Genomic DNA, 19,291 nt, shown 5'->3' with positions numbered 1-19,291 from the left:
TGAAGAGGCTTTATAGAAAAGCCTCAGTCTTAACTCTGGGCTTTTCTACTTTCTATTTGTATAAATACTCTGTGCTTCAGTTTCCTCATCTGTAAAGTGGGGTATTACAATATACTTGACTGACCATTGTGGGCATTAAATGAGACAATACATGTACAAGGTTTATAACAGTACCTACCTGGCAAATAGTAAGTGCTCGATATATAAATTATCGGTTTTAGTAGTACTACAGTAATAATGATATGCTTAGTCTTGTAACATGAACAGTCACTGATCTAGATTACCTGTAATTTAAAATTTGGCTTCCTTCTTAGTATGGTATGTTAGATAATACTACTACTACAATTTTTTTATTTCCCCCAGAATAACATAATCTTTCTACAGTTTATCAAATGAATAATCTGTGTGTGTTTGTGTATATATGTCTACAAAGGTGTCTATCTGCATTTGTAAGTTTTAAAACATTTGAGTTTTTTTAAGTTAATACTTACCAGGTTGTGCTTAGAGTATAGCAATATATTATACTTTAAGTCAATATAAAATGAAAATGATAAGGTACGTTGAGAGTTTTTTTTTAAACCAAGATATAATTCAACATGTTGTACTGTGGAATACAGTGGTCTTCAGAGTATTTGCAAAGTTGTGCAACAAACACCACTCTACAATTTCTGAACATTTCCATCACCCAAGAAAAAACCTCTGTACTTATTAGCAGTCATTTTCCATTCCCCATGCCCTCGTACTCTAATAAACACTAAAATCTACTTTCTATGGATATGCCTGTTCTGGACATTTTGCATGAGTAGATTCATATAATATATATCCTTTTATGGATTTTTTTTTCAGTTAGCGTAATGTTTTCAAGGTTCATCCATGTTGTAGCCTGTATCAGTACTTCATTCTTTCCTTAATGATTATTTTTAATGGTGGTAAAATGCACATAACATTTACCATCTTAACCTTTTTTTTTCTTTCATGGTATTACTGGGAATTTTTATTTTCCTCTTAACCGTTTTTAAGTGTGTGGCTTAGTAGTGTTAAGTACATTTACTTTTTTTGAACCAGTCTCCAAAACCTTTTCCCCTTGCAAAACTGAAATGTTATTCATTAAACCACCCTCTTTTTCCTCTTCCCTGAAGCCCCTGGCAACCACCATTCTATTTTCTGTCTATGAATTTCACTACTCTAGGAACCTCATATAAATGGAATCATACAGTATTTGTCTTTTTTGACTGGCTTATTTCACTTAGCATCATATGTTCCAAGTTCATGTATGTTGAGTCATGTTTCAGAATTTTCTTCCTTTTAAAGGCTTAATGTTCCATTGTATACCACATTTTGTTTACCAATTTATTTGTTGATGGACATTTGATTTGTAACCTTTTGGCTGTCATGAATAATGCTGCTTTGAACATGGGTGTAGAAATACCTCTTCAAGTCCCTGCTTTCATTTCTTTTGGGTATATACCCAGAAAAGGAATTGCATGGTAATTCTATTTTTAATTTTTTGACGAACTGCCATAATAGCAGCTGCACCATTTTACATTTCCATTAATACTGAACAGGGTTTCACTTTCTCCACATCCTTACTGACAGTAGTTATTTTGTCTGGATTAATGTAGCTTTGTGTACGAATTTCTAAACCCAGAAATACTTTTCTCACCAAAAGTTGTGACTGTGTTTTTAAATCTCTGTGGCCTGTTATGAAGAAAACAGTATTCAAATTTGTAATCTGCTTTTTTTAGTGATGATGAATGTTTTTTAGTATGTCTATTGGCTGTTTGTATTTTATACTAGAAGAATAGTCTTAATGTCCTTTAATGCATTTTCTTACTCATATAACAAACCTTCCCTCAGGATACTGTAAATTGTTGATCATTGGATTAAAATGAAGGGTTATGCTTCTGCTGGAATATCCATTTTTAACCTGATTTTTTTTTCCTGTTTGTTTTTTGAGGAATGCATACAGAGGTAGAACAGTTTTAAAATAGTACGTAACTTATTGATGGAAGTTAATCATGAAATATTTTATTTTGTGTTTTAAATTTTCTTCAGGTCTGCAAAGAAAGCAGAGTTGGAAGAAAATCAGCGGAGCTATAAACAGAAAAAGAAAAGGCGACGTATTAAGGTTCAAGAAGATTCATCCAGTGAAAACAAGGTAATAATGACATTTACTACGTGCTTGAATTATAACTGGTACAGTAGACTATGGTAATCATGCTGTTACCTCTCTGTTCCATTCATTCATTTTATTCTACTGGCTTATTTACATTTTACACTTGTGGAAGGATTGGTTATTGAATATATATATATATGTAAAAGTATTAATTTGGCATTATCAGTTTTTTTTCCTATTCCTTAATTTCTAATGGAATTTTAAGCCATTCTAATTCATGATTTTATATTTGTAGTGATGTGAGTGTTCTGTTTTCTGAAGACAAAATACTATCCTGAATGATGACTTATATGGGAATAAATCTCATAGTGAAATTAGCCAGTTTGAGTTTTTTGTATATACGCAGGCTTACATAAAGTAAAAGATGTCTGAAATATGTTTGATTCTGTCAACACATTGCTCTTCCAGAGGGGTATTTATCTTTTGAAAATTAACTTGTTAAATATTTTAAAGTGTACAATTCAGTGGCCTTAATTATATTCACAAGCAGAATCTATTCACTCATTGAACATTAACTCCATTCCCTTCTATCCCCCATCCTCTGGTAACCTCTATTTTCATTTATGTCTCCATGAATTTGTGTGTTTTAAGTACCTCATATATATAAGTTGAGTCATGCAATATTTGTCCTTTTGTGTCTGGCTTATTTCATTGACATAATATTTTCTAGGTTCATCCATGTTGTAGCATGTATCAGAATGTCATTCCCTTTTTAAGGCGAATAATATTCCATTATATGTGTGTGCCACATTTTGTTAGCCCAGTCATCTGTTGATGGGCATTTGGGTTGTTTCTACCTTTTGGCTATTTTGACTAATACTGCTATGAATATGGGTGTTTACATATCTGTTTGAGCCCCTGTTTTTAATTATTCTGGGTATATATGGAAAAATGGAATTGCTACATCATATAGTAGTTGTATGTTTAACTTTTGGAAAACTCCACACTGTTTTTCTCTAGTGTCTGTAACATTTGACGTTCCTGTTAGCAATGTAACAAGATTCCAATTTGCGTCTTTGCCAACACTTCCTTTGTTTCTTTTTCTTTCTTTCTTTCTTTTTCAACAAGAAACATCCTAATGAGTGGGAAGTGGCATTTCACTGTGGTTTTTCTTTGTATTTTCCTAATGACTGGTGATATTCAACATCTTTTCATATGCTTATATCTTCTTTTGAGAAATGTTTATTCTAGTCGGTAGCCCATTTTTAATTGTTTTTTTTTTTTTTTTTTTTTAATAGATGTTGAAGAGTTTTTGTTTTGTTTTTTGAGAAAGAGTGTCGCTCTGTGGCCCAGGATAGAGTGCAGTGGCGTGATCTCAGCTCACTGCAAGCTCTACCTCCCGGGTTCACACCATCTTCCTGCCTCAGCCTTCTGAGTAGCTGGGACTACAGGCGCACACTGCCACGCCCGGCTAATTTTTTTTTTTTTTGTATTTTTAGTAGAGATGGGGTTTCACCGTGTTAGCCAGGATGGTCTCGATCTCCTAACCTTGTGATCTGCCCATCTTGGCCTCCCAAAGTGCTGGGATTACAGGCGTGAGCCACTGCGCCCGGCCGAAGAGTTTTTTTTTTTTTTTTTAATACTACTCTTTATTGCTAAATATAATTCTAAAGGTTTTCAGCATGTTTTCTTCCACCTTTTCCTGGTGTATTAATTAATGGCATATGAAATGGATAAATTAAATGACTTTGTACTGTTTACCTCTAATTGTTTAAATTCCGTAGAGTAATTCTGAGGAAGAAGAGGAGGAAAAAGAAGAGGAGGAGGAGGAGGAGGAGGAGGAGGAAGAAGAAGAAGATGAAAATGATGATTCCAAGTCTCCTGGAAAAGGCAGAAAGAAAATTCGGAAGATTCTTAAAGATGATAAACTGAGAACAGAAACACAAAATGCTCTTAAGGAAGAGGAAGAGAGGCGAAAACGTATTGCTGAGAGGGAGCGTGAGCGAGAAAAATTGAGAGAGGTGACTAATTTATTTCTTCTTCTTTTTCTTTTGTAGCTACAGGGTCTCGCTATGTTGCCCAGGCTGGCCTCGAACTATTGGGCTCAAGTGATCTTCCTACCTTGACCTCCCAAACTGCTGGGATTACAGGCGTGAATCAACACACCCAGCCTTAATTTATTTCTATTACTGATTTATTTTATTTGGTATATGACTTCAATATATTTCAGCATTTTAAGAGTAGAATGTTGTAATCTACCACAGATTTCTGTTTCTTTTATAGACGGAGTCTGGCTCTGTTACCCAGGCTGGATTGCAGTGGCATGATCTCAGCTCACTGCAACCTTTGCCTCCTGGGTTCATGCAATTCTTGTGCCTCAGCCTCCCAAGTGGCCGGGACTACAGGCATGCACTACCACACCCAGCCAATTTTTGTATTTTTTAGTAGAGTCGGGGTTTCACCATGTTGACCAGGCTGGTCTTGCACTCCTGACCTCAAGTGATCTGTCCGCCTTGGCCTCCCAAAGTGCTGGGATTACAGGTGTGAGCCACTGTGCCCCGCCTCAACCCACAGGATTTCTAGTTGCAACTGATTTTTCCTACTGTCACTATTTTCATGCAACTTAAAATAGTCATTAAGCTTTATTAATATAATTAAGTGCATGGAAAGAATTGAGATTCTTGAATGATCACCAAAATGGTTATGTTGTATTTTGGGTAGAGAAATGTTTCAAAATTACTTCTTAAATCCATAAAAGATTTCAGTTTTTTAAATGGACTTTATGTTACAAAAATTTTCAAATTCATTGGTGGAGAGAATAGTGTAATAATTCTCCCTGGATCTATTAACTCAGTTTCAGCAGTTACTAACACAGTACGAGTCTTGTTTCATCTCCTTTTTTTTTTTTTTTTGACACGGAGTTTCACTCTTGTCACCCAGGCTGGAGTGCAGTGGTGCAATCTTGGCTCACTGCAACCTCCACCTCCTGGGTTCAAGTGATTCTCCTGTCTCAGCCTCCTATGTGAGATTATAGGTGAGTGTCACCACGCCCGGCCGTTTCATCTATTCTTTTTCCTTCAGATTATTTTGGAGCAAATCTCAGAAATCATATTCTGTTTATAAATAGTTGGGGATGTATTGTTAAAAGATAATAGTATTTTAAACATTACTACAGTAGCATTATTACACTGAATTCTCTCATTGCCTCACATAGTAGTTTTAAAAAATAGTTGGTGTGGGCCTGGCGTGGTGGCTCATGCCTGTAATCCCAATACTTTGGGAGGCCGAGGCGGGTGGATCACCTGAGGTCAGATGGTGGAACCAGCCTGGCTAACATGGTGAAACCCCGTCTCTACTAAAAAAATTAGCCAGGTATGGTGGTGCATACCTGTGATCCCAGCTACTTGGGAGGCTGAGACAGGAGAATTGCTTGAACCCAGGAGGCAGAGCTTGCAGTGAGCCAAGGTCGCACCATTGCACTTTAGTCTGGGTGACAAGAGCGAAACTCAGTCTCAAAAAAAAAAAAAAGTTGGTTTGAATCAGGGTCTTAACAAGGGCCATCTGCATATTCTGTTGTATTTGGATGCTACATCTCTTACCTAATTTTAACCTAGTTTCCCTTTGGTTCTTTCTTTTTCTTTACCCATTCTTATAGTTCATTTGCTTAAGAAAACAGATTAGTTTTGTAAAATTTTCTATATTCTAAGTTTTGTTATTTGCATTCCTGTAGTACAGTTTTATTGGCTTCTATATTTCCTATAAACTGGTAATAGGATCTAGAGTCCCGATCAGATTTAGATTCAGTTCTTTTTTTGGTAGAAATACTCATGGGCAGTAATAGTACTTCCTTTTGCATCTCATTAAGAGGTACTTTAAATCTGGTTGTCCCCTTTTTGTGGTACAGCTCCTCTAACTTTGTTCCACTTTTTCAGAATCTTTTTAGGTATTCTCAGTTCTTTGCATTTCCACATAGTATTATGTTGTTGGTTTTTACAAAAATCCCTGTGAAATTTCTATTGGAATTTTGTTGAATCTTTCTTGTAGTGTGCCCAGAATTGACATCTTAACAGTGTTTTGTCTCCTATTACATTTATATAGTGTACCTCTATTTATTTACCTTCTCTTTAATTTCTCTTAGGAATGTTTTGTAGTTTTCACTGTATAGGTCTAGTACATATTTTAAAAGATTTATCCTCAAGTAGTTCATGGTTTTTGATGTTCTATTGTATTAGTCCATTTTCATGCTGCTGATAAAGACATACCCAAGACTGGGCAATTTATAAAACAAAGAGTTTTATTGGACTTATAGTTCCACGTGGCTTGAGGAGGCCTCACAATCATGGTGGAAGGGAAAAGGCACATCTCACATTGTGGCAGACAAGAACTTGTGCAGGGAAACTCCTCTTTTTAAAACTATAGATCTTGTGAGACTTATTCACTATCACAAGAACAGCACAGGAAAGACCTGCCCCTGTGATTCAGTTACCTCCCACTGGGTCCCTCCCACAACATGTGGGAATTCAAGATGAGATTTGGGTGGGGACACAGCCAAGCCATATCATATAGTAAATGTAGTTTCAAGTAATGTTGGCATAATGACCTTGTGTCCTAAGCTCTAAATTTACTTACTTGTTATAGTAGCTCTTTTTTGATAAATTCTTTATGACTTTCATGTATACGTTTGTGTTGTCTGTGAAGAAAAACTATTTTGCTAATTCCATTCCAATCTATCATTTATTTCTTTTTTTAAATTATAAATGGTGAATTTCTTCAAATGCTTTTCATTGCATCTGTTGGAGTGACCTAGAAAATGTCTTGGATTCCTTGAATAAACCTTGCTTAGTCGTGTTGTATTGCTCCTTTTATATATTGTATTGCATTTGCTGATCTCTCTTTCTCTCTTTCTCTTTCTTTCCTTTTCTTTCTTTTCTTTCTTTCTTTCTTTCTTTCTTTCTTTCTTTCTTTCTTTCTTTCTTTCTTTCTTTCTTTTCTTTCTTTCTTTCTTTCTTTCTTTCTTTCTTTCTTTCTTTCTTTCTTTCTTTCTTTCTTTCTTTCTTTCTTTCTTTCTCTTTCTTCTCTCTCCTTCCTTCCTTCCTTCCTTCCTTCCTTCCGTCCTTCCTTCCTTCCTTCCTTCCTTCCTTCCTTCCTTCCTTCCTTCCTTCCTTCCTTCCTTCCTTCCTTTCTCTCTTTCTCTTTCTTTTTTTCTTTCTTTTCTTTCTTTCTTTCTTTTCTTTCTTTCTTTTCTTTTCTTTCTTCTTTCTTTCTTTCTTTCTTTTCTTTCTTTCTTTCTTTCTTCTCTCTCTCTCTCTCTCTCTCTCTCTCTCTCTTTCTCTCTGTCTTTCTTTGTTTCCCTTCCTTCCCTCCCTCCCATCCCTCCCTCCGCTCCCTTCCCGATCCCTCCCTCCCTCCCTCCCTCCCTCCCTCCTTCCTTCCTTCCTTCCTTCCTTCCCTTCCTTCCTTCCTTCCTTCCTTCCTTCCTTCCTTCCTTCCTTCCTTTCTTCCTTTCTTCCTTCCTTCCTTCCTTCCTTCCTTCCTTCCTTTCGTCTCCTCTGTCTCTCAGGCTAGAATGCTGTAGTGTGATCGTAGCTCACTGCAGCCTCAAACTCCTGGGCTCAAGCAATCCTCTTGCCTCCACTTTCCAAGTAGCTAGGACAACAGGCATGTACCACCATACCTGGTTAATTTTTTATTTTAGAGATTGGGTCTCATTATGCTACCCAGGCTGGTCTTGATCTGCTGGCCTCAAGTGGTCCTCTCCCATCAACCTCCCAAAGTGCTGTGATTATAGTTGGGAGCCCCCACACCTGGCATATTCCATTTCTTTAATACATGTAGAACTATTTAGATCTTTTCTTTTTCTTTAGGTCTGTTTTGGTAAATTTCATCCTTAAGGAATTTTTCCTTTTCATTTAAGTAGTCAAATTATTGATGTAAATTTGTTTATAGTCTTTCGTTATACTTTGTAGGTTTTGTCATTTATTGTTTCTGTTAGAAATTTGTGTTTTATCATTTTTTTTCTTTGATTAATCTGTGTAAAAATTTCACAATTTCACTATCTCAAAAAAGAAAACCCAGCTTTGGATTTCATTAATTTTTTTTCTATTGTTTGACCCTTTTCTATTTCATTGATTTTCATTCTTATTTTTACTGTGTTTATCCTTCTTTGGACTTATTTTCTCTTCTTTTCTAGCTACTTAAGGTGGATTTTTGATCTTTTTTAACATATGCATTTTTAAAGGTATAACATTTGCCACTGTGCATACTGTTTAAACTCTGCATCTTACAAATTTTGGTATTTTGTGTTCATTTTTACTCTGCTCTGAATCTTTTCTAATTTCTATGAGCCAGAATATGATCTGTCTTGGTGGATGTTCATTGTTTATATTCTGCTGTTGTTAGGTGACATATTCTATAAATTTTGATCAGATTATATTGATGGTTGATTATATTCAGATCTTCTATAGTTTTAATGGTATTCTCTCCAATCAGAGGAGTGTTGATGTCTCCAACTGTACTTGTTAATTCATCTCTTTTTCCTTGTAGGTCTCAGATTTTGCTTCATGTTTGCTGGAAGTTGTTTTGTTAGGTACATATACATTTAGGATTACATCGTTCTGGTTAATTCCCCCTTTAACAACATATAATGTGACTCTGTATTATCTGGTAATTTTCTTTCACCTGAAGTCTGCTGTATTTGATAATAACATAACGACATCATCTTTCTTTTCCAACATCTTAGGAAAAGTTTCATTTCTACAGCGAGGTTGAAAGTATTTCATTGATTTCCCATAAACTTACTTCCTGGATTTTTTTCATTTTCATATTTGCCTTTTTACATTCCTATTTATGTACTAATCTTTATCCATCAGTACATCTTTTTATGCATTTTGTAGTAAATTCCATACATCATTTCATTTATCTCAAATGCTTTAGCATGTGTATCATTAGCTAAAGTTCATTATTTATGTTTTCCTTTTTATGTAAAAGGAAATTTACTTAAAATGAAATGCACAAATCTTGTGTAGATTTGTTTTTGAATAATACATGGTATATATTTTCTCATTATTTTTTCTAGTAATTTTGTTCCCCCACAATTTTATCATGAAATTTGTAAATATATGGAGAGAATTATAAACGTGAACACGAATGTACCTGCCATGTAGCTTCTTCATTTCTTAACATGTTGCTGTACTTCCTTTATTACATATCTGTTTTGTCTATACATCCATCAACCATTTTAATCGTCCCTGCTCTAATCTGTATTATTTCCTTTTTTTCTCTAGCTAGGGTTTAGTTTGTGCTTCCTTTTCTGGTTCCTTAAAGTGTAAAGTTAGGTTCTTGATTGTGATCTTTCTTCTTTGCTAATGTATGCCTTTATCACTGTAAATCCTCTTCTTAGTACTGTTTTCTCTGCATCCCATAGGTTTTGTATTTTGTGTTTTAACTTTCATTTGTCTCAAGGTGTTTTCTAATTTCCCTTATGATCTCTTATTTGATCCTTTAGTTACTTATTTAATTTCCACATATTTGTGTTTTTTCCAGTTGTCTTCTGTTATGGATTTTTTGTTGCATTCCCTTGTGATTGGAAAAGATACTTCAGTCTTTTTATATTTATTAAGGCTTTTTGTGCCTGATCATATGGTCTGTCCTTAAGAATGTGCACTTGAGAGAAAATGTATAGTCTACCATTGTTGAGTGGAGTGTTCTTTATGTCTGTTAGGTCTTTTTTTTTTTTTTTTAAAGACACAGTGTCTTGCTCTGTTGCTCTGTTGCCCAGGCTGGAGTGCAGTGACGTGATCATAGCTCACTGTAGCCTCGAACTCCTGGGCTCAAGTGATCCTCCTGCCTCAGCCTCTTGAGTAGCGGGGACTATAGGTACATGCCACCACCCTAGCTAATTTTTTAAAACTGTTTTATAGAGGCAGGGTCTCATAGTGTTGCCCAGGTTGGTCTCAAACTCCTGGCCTCAAGTGATCCTCCTGCCTTGGCTTCCCAAAGTGGTGGAATTACAGGCGTGAAACACTGTGGCCAGCTCCAATTGGTTTATAGTGTTATTCGAGTCTGATATTTCCTTATTGATCTTTGTCTACTTGTTTTACGCATTTGTTGATGTTGAGCTATTTATGTCTCCAACTGTTTCTCCCTTTTTTTTAGTTTTTCCATACTACACTGATGTATATTTCTCCTTTTAGTTCTTTTAGTGCTTTCTTCATATGTCTTGGAGCTCTGTTGTTTGTTGTATATATGCTTATAATTACATTTTTTGAGAACCTGGCTGTATTATCAATACATAATTTCCTATTTATCTGTTGTAACAGTTTTTGACTTAAAGTCTATTTTGTCTGATGTCTATATAGTCATCTCAGCTCTCTTTTGGTTGTTATTTGCATGGAATGTCTTTTGCCATTCTTTCACTTTCAGTCTATTTGTGTCTTTAGATCTAAAGTGAATCTTTTTTAGATAACCAGTATTTGGATCATGTTTTTTTAATCATTATGTCCGTCTATGTCTTTTTGATCCAGGAGTTTAATTCATTTACACTTGAGGTAAGTAGTGATAAATAAGGATTTACTTCTGCCATTTTGTGTTTTCTTACTACTATTTTGTTCATTATTTCCTCCATTACGGCTTTATTTTGTGTTTGGTTAATTTTTTGCAGTGACATATTTTGATTTCCATCTCACTTTCATTTTTATATATTCTGTATTTTCTTTGTGGTTACCATGGAGATTACATATAACATTCTAAAGTTATGAGAGTTTTACTTGAATTGATATGAACTTAACTTCAGTGGCATACAAAAGTTCTACTCTTCCACAGTTCCATTCCCCTGCATATTATGTGGTGAATCTGTTACAATTATTGATGTCACAAATTACATTTTTATACATGTTGTGAATGGTGACATTTATTCATAATTGTATTTTATCATTTTGTCTTTTAAATCCTAAAGAAAGTAAAAAGTGAGGTTATGAAACAAAATTTTGTGATACTAGGTTTTGTATTTGCCCCTGTGTGTATATCTTCTAGGAGATCTTTATTTCTTTATATGGTTTTGAGTTAACTTCTAGCATCCTTTCATTTCAACCCAAAGACTTCCCTTTAGGAAGCATTTTTTTATAGGGCAGGTGTAGTTTTAATAAATTCATTCAGCTTAGGAGTGTCTTAACTTGTTCCTCTATTTTGAAGGATAATTTTGTTGGGTATAGAATCCTCAGCTGATGCCTGGCACAGTAGGTCACCCCTGTAATCCCAGCACTTTGGGAGACCAAGGCAGGAGGATCACTTGAGGCCGGGAGTTTAAGACCAGACTGGGCAACATAGTGAGACCTTGTCTTTACAAAGAATTAAAAAATTATCTGGATGTGGTGGCACACACTTTTAGTCTAAGCTACTTGGGAGGTTGGAGGATTGCTTTAGCCAGGGGTTCGAGGATACAGTAAGCTGTGATTATGCCATTGCACTATAGCCTGGATGACAGAGTGAGATGCTGTGTCTATTTTTTAAAAAAGAAAAAAGAATTCTCAGCTACTTTTTTTTTCATTCATCACTTTGAAATATATTGTCACACTGCCCTCTGACCTCTTAAGTTTTTGATGAGAAATTAGGTGATGATCTTATTGAAGATTTTTTGTATGTGTTGACTTGCTTCTCTCTTGCTGCTTTCAATATTCTCTTCGTCTTTGGCCTTCGACAGTTTGTGTGTAATGTGTTTTGATCTATATGTATTTGAGTTTATTCCAGTTTGAGTTCATTCCTGTATTTGTAGATTTAAGTCTCTCTCCTTCAATTTAGGAAGTTTTCCACAATTATTTCATCAAATAATTGTTGCTTCTTTCTTTTTCTTTTCTCTTTCTGTGACTCTCATAATACATAAGATGTTCTTCGGCCGGGCGCGGTAGCTCAAGCCTGTAATCCCAGCACTTTGGGAGGCCGAGACGGGTGGATCACGAGGTCAGGAGATCGAGACCATCCTGGCTAACACGGTGAAACCCCGTCTCTACTAAAAAATACAAAAAACTAGCCGGGCGACATGGCGGGCGCCTGTAGTCCCAGCTGCTCGGGAGGCTGAGGCAGGAGAATGCCATGAACCCGGGAGGCGGAGCTTGCGGTGAGCTGAGATCCCGCCACTGCACTCCAGCCTGGGTGACAGCGAGACTCCGTCTCAAAAAAAAAAAAAAAAAAAGATGTTCTTCAAGATGGTTTTCCTCGCATCCCTTTTTCTTTTTTCACTTTAGTTTTTTTTTTTCCTTTTTGATCTTCAGACTTGATGATTTCAGTTAATATCTTCATATTCGCTGATTCTTCTCCCTCCTCAAATCTGCTATTAATCCTCTTTTGATTGGGCCATATTTTCCTATTTGGTTGTATCTTTGTGATTTTTTTTTAATACTTTAAGTTCTAGGGTACATGTGCACAATGTGCAGTTTTGTTACATAAGTATACATGTGCCATGTTGGTTTGCTGCACCCATCAACTCGTGTGATTTTTTAAAAATTGCATATTGGGCATTTGACTGTTATAACTTGGTAACTCTGCATATAAGGTTCTCTCCCTTTTCAAGGGTTTGCTGGGGTTTTAAAATATATATAAATTGTAGTAGACCTATTGTTTTAAGACTCCCCCACATTATTTTTTCAAAGAGTGTTCTTGTTGTGTGTCATCACTGAAGTCTCTGTCCCTGTCATTCATGTTCAAGTAATGTTTTGAAAGATTTTTCTGAATGTCTGCTGGGTGTGGTGGCTCGTGCCCATAATCCCAGCACTTTGGGAGGCTAAGGCAGGCAGATCACCTGCCTTAGGAGTTCGAGACCAGCCTAGCCAACATGGTGAAACCCTATTTCTACTAAAAATACAAAAAATTAGCCAGGCATGGTGGCACGTGCCTGTAATCCCAGCTGCTTGGGAGGCTGAGGCATGAGAATTGCTTGAACCCCGGAGGCAGAGGTTGCAGTGAGTCAAGATTGTGCCATTGCACTCCAGGCTGGGGGACAGAGCAAGACTCCATCTCGAAAAAAAAAAAAAAAGGTGGTTTTTTGTTGTTGTTGTTTTGTTTTGTTTTGTTTTTAAATGCCTACTCTCTCTGTTTGTAGATTGACTATGCTGGTGCACTCCTTTAATCCATAACTAGGCTTCCACTAAACCTAAAGATAAGCCTGAGGGGATAACTTAAGATTTTAATAAAGATCTTTTCTGAGCATGTATTTTGCCTGGACACACATATGGCTTTCTGAATTATCCTATATACCTGGCTGCTTTTGAGTGTCCCAAATTTGAAAAGCAGCTGGGTGTGGTGGCTCATCACCTGTAGTCCCATCTACTCTGGAGGCTGAGGTAGGAGGATAGCTTGAGCCCGGTTGTGTGAGACCAGCCTGGGCAACATTGTGAGACACTGTTTCTACAAAAATAAAGACTAGTTGGGTGTGGTGGTCCACACCTACAGTCCCAGCTACTTTGGAGGTTGAGGTGACTGGATCGGTTGAGGTGTCTGGATTAGTTCAGCCCAGGAGTTCAGTGCTGCAGTGAGCTATAATTACACTACAGCACTCCAGCCTTGGTGACAAAGCAAGACCCTGTATCTTGAAAAAAAAAAAATTCCAAAAGTGTCCTGTCTCCAACTATTTGGGCCTTAGGTGGTGTTTTGGGTGTGTTCTCCTGTAATGCCTTGCCCCAGGCCTCTATGGGTCTGTTATCACGTTGCAATTGTTGTGTGTATGTGTGTTAAAGCTGTTCTTGCTGTCTTTCTCACCAGAGCTCTGAGTTAGGTGAAGAAAAGATGAGAGCCTTATGTCAGTCCTTCAAGTATCCTTCAGACAGGTTAGATGACATTTACACAATAATTTGTAAATAACATCTGCTTTGCTCCCTCTGGTTTGTGGGAGGATATTGAGAAACAGGGTGCTGCTGCTTTGATACTAAAACTGTCACCTTCTGGTATGTGGTGGGGCAAGGGCAAGTAAAAATGCTGTAAAACGTTCGTATTGTATTGAAGATGGCTTTTTTTCTTTTTCGTTATTTTGGAGACAGGGTCTTGCTATGTTGCCTGGGCCAGCCTCAAATTCTTGGGCTCAAGAGATCCTCCTGTCTAGGCCTACTTGTTTGTACTACAGGCGCTCACCACCATGGCTGGCTAAGATGTTGTTTTCTTAATTGGATATTTGCTTGGTTGCTGTAAACCTTTGACTGTGTTCCAGAACTCTGACAAAGTTGGTTCAGAAAGTTTCTACTTGTTTCTAAAATAGTTCTGTGTTCTGACTAGAGCTTGGAGCTTCCTAGTCTATTGTTTTGTTGATATCTACATTTTCCCTTCTTTCTTTTTGGAGACAGTCTTATTCTGTCACCCAGCTTGGAATGATGCAGAAACATGATCACTGTAGCCTGGAATTCCTGGGCTCAAGCAATTCTCCCACTTCAGCCTTCTGAGTAGCTAAAAGTACAGGAGCAAGCTAATCTCTTCATTTTTGATACTTGTTTTCCCTGGGTATAGAATTCTAAATGGATACTTTTTAAAAATCTCTTGAAAGATGTTACTTCTTTGTGACATTTTGTTTGTTATCTTTCCCCTTTTTCCTTCATCTTTGCTCCTCTGTGTGCACCTTTTATTTCTTGAAAAGATAGTTTTAAAAGATTTTTCAGTGATTTTAAGATTTTCTTTTAATGCCTGGCTTTCGGAAATTGAAGATTTTTATTTTCTTTGTTTATCCTGCTCTGGGTTCCTTGAACTTGTTGGATCTGTGAATTTATAGTTTCATCAAACTTTTGTTCGTTCGTTTTAGAGACAGGGTCTTACTCTGTTGCCCAGGCTGGAGTGCAATGGTATGATCATTGGTCATTGTAACCTCAAACTCCTGGGCTCAAGAGATACTCCTGCCTCAGCTTCCCGAGTGGCTAGGACTAGAGACATGCCCTATTGCTAATTTTAAAAGTTTTTCGTAGAAACAAGGTCTTGCTATGTTGCCCAGGCTGGCCTCAAACTTGTGACCTCAAGTGATCCTCACACCTTGGCCTCCCAAAGATCTTGGATTACAGGTGTGAGCTACCACATCCAGCTTCCATCAAATTTTTTGGAAAGTTCACATCATTTTTTTTTTTCAAATAATTTTTTCCTGTTCTGTTTTTCTTTGGGACTTACTTATTATGCTCTTCAATATTGTTCCACAGGTTTCTTATTTTCCCCCGTCTATTTCATTTTGGATAGTTTTTCTTGCTTTGTCTTCAGTTTTGTTGATCTTTTCTTCTGCACTATTATGATATTAATCCACTTAGTGAATTACAGTGTACCATAATTTTCATCACGAGGAATTCCATTTAGTTTTTAAAAATATCTTCTATTTTTGTTTTCATTGTGTTCATATTTTCAGTGTTTGGACTTTTTTTTTTTTTTTTTTGAGACGGAGGCTCGCTCTGTCACCCAGGCTGGAGTGCAGTGGTGTGATCTTGGCTCACTGCAACCTCCGCCTCCTGGGTTCAAGCGATTCTCCTGCCTCAGCCTCCCGAGTAGCTGGGACTACAGGCGTGTGCCGCCATGCCCAGCTAATTTTTAATATATTTTTAGTAGAGGTGGGGTTTCGCCATGTTGCCCAGGCTGGTCTCAAACTCTTGAGCTCAAGCTATTCACCTACCTCTGCCTCCCAAAGTTTTGGGATTACAGGTGTGAGCCACCACACCCAGCCTATTTGGACATTTTTAATCAGCTGTCTCACTTTACTTGTCTGCCTATTTCATTATTTCTGTTACTTCTTGGCCCATTTTTGTTGACTCTTTTTTTCCCTGGTTATTCTTCATATTTTTTTTCTTCTTGACAAACCTAGTAATGTTGTATTTAAAAGTTCAGTTTAATTTTGAAGCTTTTAAAAAAGGCTGGTTAATGCGTTTCTTCAGTACTCTTTAATTTACAAATTGCTTTGACCCACTGCTAAGGTTTGGTCCCTTTGTGGTCTCTACTGAATGCCCTGGGTTGTACGTGAAGAGGCTACTGTGCCTCCTCTGAAATCAAATGCCTCCCAGTACCATGTGATCGCTGGGAGCTATTTAGCTCACAGCTCCTTGGTCTTGCTATGCCTGGCTTCACAAAGTTTCACTCCTCATGTGTGCATTTTAATGTTCAGCCATGACTCACAGTGAATCCTGTCTCGATTTTGAGTTCTTTTTGTGTAGCTCTTTTTTCTTTGTAGTCTGCCCCTCAACTTCAGTCATCTCAGCCTGATCTTTGTTTCTTCAACTTAATATATCTCCAGTGCTCTCCTTGGGAATCGTTTTCCCCTGATCCTTTAGGCACCAATTCAAGGGGAATATAGGGGTCTTCTTGTTGGTTTTCCTACTTTCAGGGATCAGGGTCCTGTGGTGTCTTTATTCAATGTCTGAAAAAAATTTTTTTCATATGTTTTGCCCACTTTTCTACTTTATTACAGCAGGAAGGTAAACCTGGTTTCTAATAAACTGTCATGACTGGAAGCAGAAGTTTGGCTCAACCTTTTAATATTTTGGTCAGATGATTTTTTTCGTTTATTTTCCCTTCAATTCAGATATGGGAGACATTTCATGTCTGTATTTATTTTTACTACACCTTAAGTGATTATTTGTCCTAAGTTTTTCTCCTATTTCATTGCTGTGTATTTATTATTTTTTAAATTTCAGCTTCTAGTTTAGATACGGGGTGGGGGGTGCATGTACAGGTTTGTTACTGGGTATATTGTGTGATGCTCAGGTTTGGGGTGTGGATCCCATCACCTTGGTAGTAAACATAGTACCCAATAGTTGTTCAGCTTATGCCCTCTTCCTTCCCTCCCCCTCCAGTAGTCCACACTGTTGTTCCCATGTTGATGTCCATGCGTGCTCAGTGTTTAGTTCCCACTTGTGAGAACATGTGGTATTTGGTTTTCTGTTCTTATGTGAATTTGCTTAGATTTATAGCCTCTAGCTGCATCCAAGTTGCTGTAGAGGACATCATTTTCTTCTTTATGGCTGCATAATATTCTGTGGTGTGTATGTACCACATTTTGTTTATCTAATCCACCATTGATGGTCACCTAGGCTGATTACGTGTCTTTGCTATTGTGAATAGCATGGCATGAACATAAGAGTACTTGTGTCTTTTTGGAAGAATGATTTATTTTCCTTTGGGTGTATACCCAGTATTATTAGTTAAATAAAGTTTCCTTGTATTGTAGCTTGAGTGCATAAACAGATCTACTTAGTCACTAATAGGTAGATGATTTCTTTATAACTTATCTCCTCCTACATTTAGGATGAAGATACACTAATCCTCAATCCTGAAGACAGCACTTAATAAAAAAAAGTATCATCAAGTCACTGATTAATATATGGTTCAGAAATCTTAATTAAAGCCTTGTATATTAGTTTTTTATTGCAGCATTAAAATGTACCACACACTTAACCTCTTAAGACAAATTTATTGATTTGTCTCACAGGTCAGGAAGTTGGGAATGGCTTAGCTGAGCATGGCTCTACTGGGTTTTCTGCTTAGTGTCCCACCAAGCTGAAATTAAGATGTTAACTCGAGTTTTTCTTTCATGTAAGACTTTGTATCCTTTTCCAGCTCACTTGTTGGCAGAATTTAGTTCCTTTCAGTTCTTACACTTAGGTCCTTAGCTACTAGAGTTCTCGCTCCACAACATGGCAGATTGCATCATCTTTGAGATCAATAGGAAAGCATTTCAGTCTTTTAAAGGGCTCACTTTGATTAGGTCAGGCCCACCTAGAATATCTCCCTTTTGATTAAATCAGAGTCAGCTTATTAGTGGGCCAATTATGCAAATGATAGCCCAATCATATTTACAGGTCTCAACCATACTCAGAAGGTGAGGGGATTATGCAGGGTGTTTATATCAGATGTCGGTAATTCTGGGGCCACTTCAGGATTCTGTGTACCACACCTTGTAAACAGGATAAGACATTTAGGGAATCTTCCATTTTTATATAATGGCTTTACCCCAGTGATAGGAAACTACTACACATCCAGGTTAGGACACAGTAATAATTTAGTGAATACTTAGCCTATGCCAGATACTTTGCATACATTGCCTTATTCAGTCTCCAGAACAACCTTGTGGAAACTTGATAATCATTCCCAGTTTACAGATTCAGACACAGAAGCTAAGAGGGTTTAGATAGCTTGATGAAACAGAATTTGGGTCTAAATGGCCTATGCTATTTTTGCTTCACCTCACTATTTCTCAGTGTTAATCTTGGTTTTGGATATCACAATTTTATGTAAGTACAATATCTATTCAGATAATTTACTGCAAATCTGTGACTTATTTGTAGTTTTTTGGATGTGACAGTGATCTTATGGTTTTACAAAGAGGAAGTATCCTTTTAAAGAGACATTTACAAACATTTTATAGATGATATTGCATACTTTCTTGTGTTTGCTTCAAAATGATTTGTGGGATCTGGGGAGTTGGACAATGGGTAAGATGCTATCAGTGAAACAAAACTGGCCTTAAGTTGATAATTTTTTTTTTCTTTTGAGACGGAGTCTCACTCTGTCACTCAGGCTAGAGTGCAGTGGTGCAATCATGGCTCGCTGCAACCTCCACCTCCCAGGTTCAAGCAATTCTCCTGCCCTAGCCTCCCGAGTAGCTGGGACTACAGGTGCGCGCCACTGTGCTTGACTAATTTTTTTTGTTGTTGTATTTTTAGTAGAGACAGGGTTTCACCATATTGGCCAGGCTGGTCTCGAACTCCTGACCTCATGATCCGCCCACCTCGGCCTCCTAAAGTGGTGGGATTACAGGCGTGAGCCACCGCGCCTGGCCTTAAGTTGATAATTTTTGAAGCTGAGTGATGGGTAATAGGATTTATTATTCTCTTCCATCTACTTTTGTGTATGTTTGAAAATTTCTATATTGAACATTTAACAAATTCATTTGTTACTAGTTTCAATTGTAAATAAGAAAAAAAGTACCTAAAATTTTATTTCTTCACCATTGTAATGTTTTTGTTTTTAAAATTTTTTTAAGTTTTTTTTTTTTTTTGAGATGGAGCTTTTGCTTTTTCACCCAGGCTGGAGTGAAGTGGCACGATCTCGGCTCATTGCAACCTCTGCCACCAGGTTCAATTGATTCTCCGGCCTCAGCCTCTGGAGTAGCTGGGAATACAGGCAGCCACCACCAGCCTGACTAATTTTTGTATATTTTGTAGAGACAGAGTT

The 19,291-nt window shown here is 37.1% G+C and overlaps 1 protein-coding gene across 10 annotated transcripts in view; it reads left to right on the top strand.

Annotated features, from left to right (window-relative positions):
* Positions 1 to 19,291, top strand: part of ATRX (ATRX chromatin remodeler) — a 309,323-nt gene that overhangs the window by 126,059 nt on the left and 163,973 nt on the right. For all 10 annotated transcript variants that reach the window (XM_030933744.1, XM_030933747.1, XM_030933752.1 and 7 more), the window contains 2 exons: positions 2,056 to 2,158; positions 3,901 to 4,137. In XM_030933744.1, coding sequence (XP_030789604.1) covers positions 2,056 to 2,158; positions 3,901 to 4,137 — 340 coding nt within the window. The remainder of the gene's footprint in view (positions 1 to 2,055; positions 2,159 to 3,900; positions 4,138 to 19,291) is intronic.

Source organism: Rhinopithecus roxellana, chromosome 7, assembly GCF_007565055.1.
Source record: "Rhinopithecus roxellana isolate Shanxi Qingling chromosome 7, ASM756505v1, whole genome shotgun sequence".
Taxonomy (NCBI): Eukaryota; Metazoa; Chordata; class Mammalia; order Primates; family Cercopithecidae; genus Rhinopithecus; species Rhinopithecus roxellana.
This window is presented reverse-complemented; position numbering and strand designations above follow the sequence as displayed.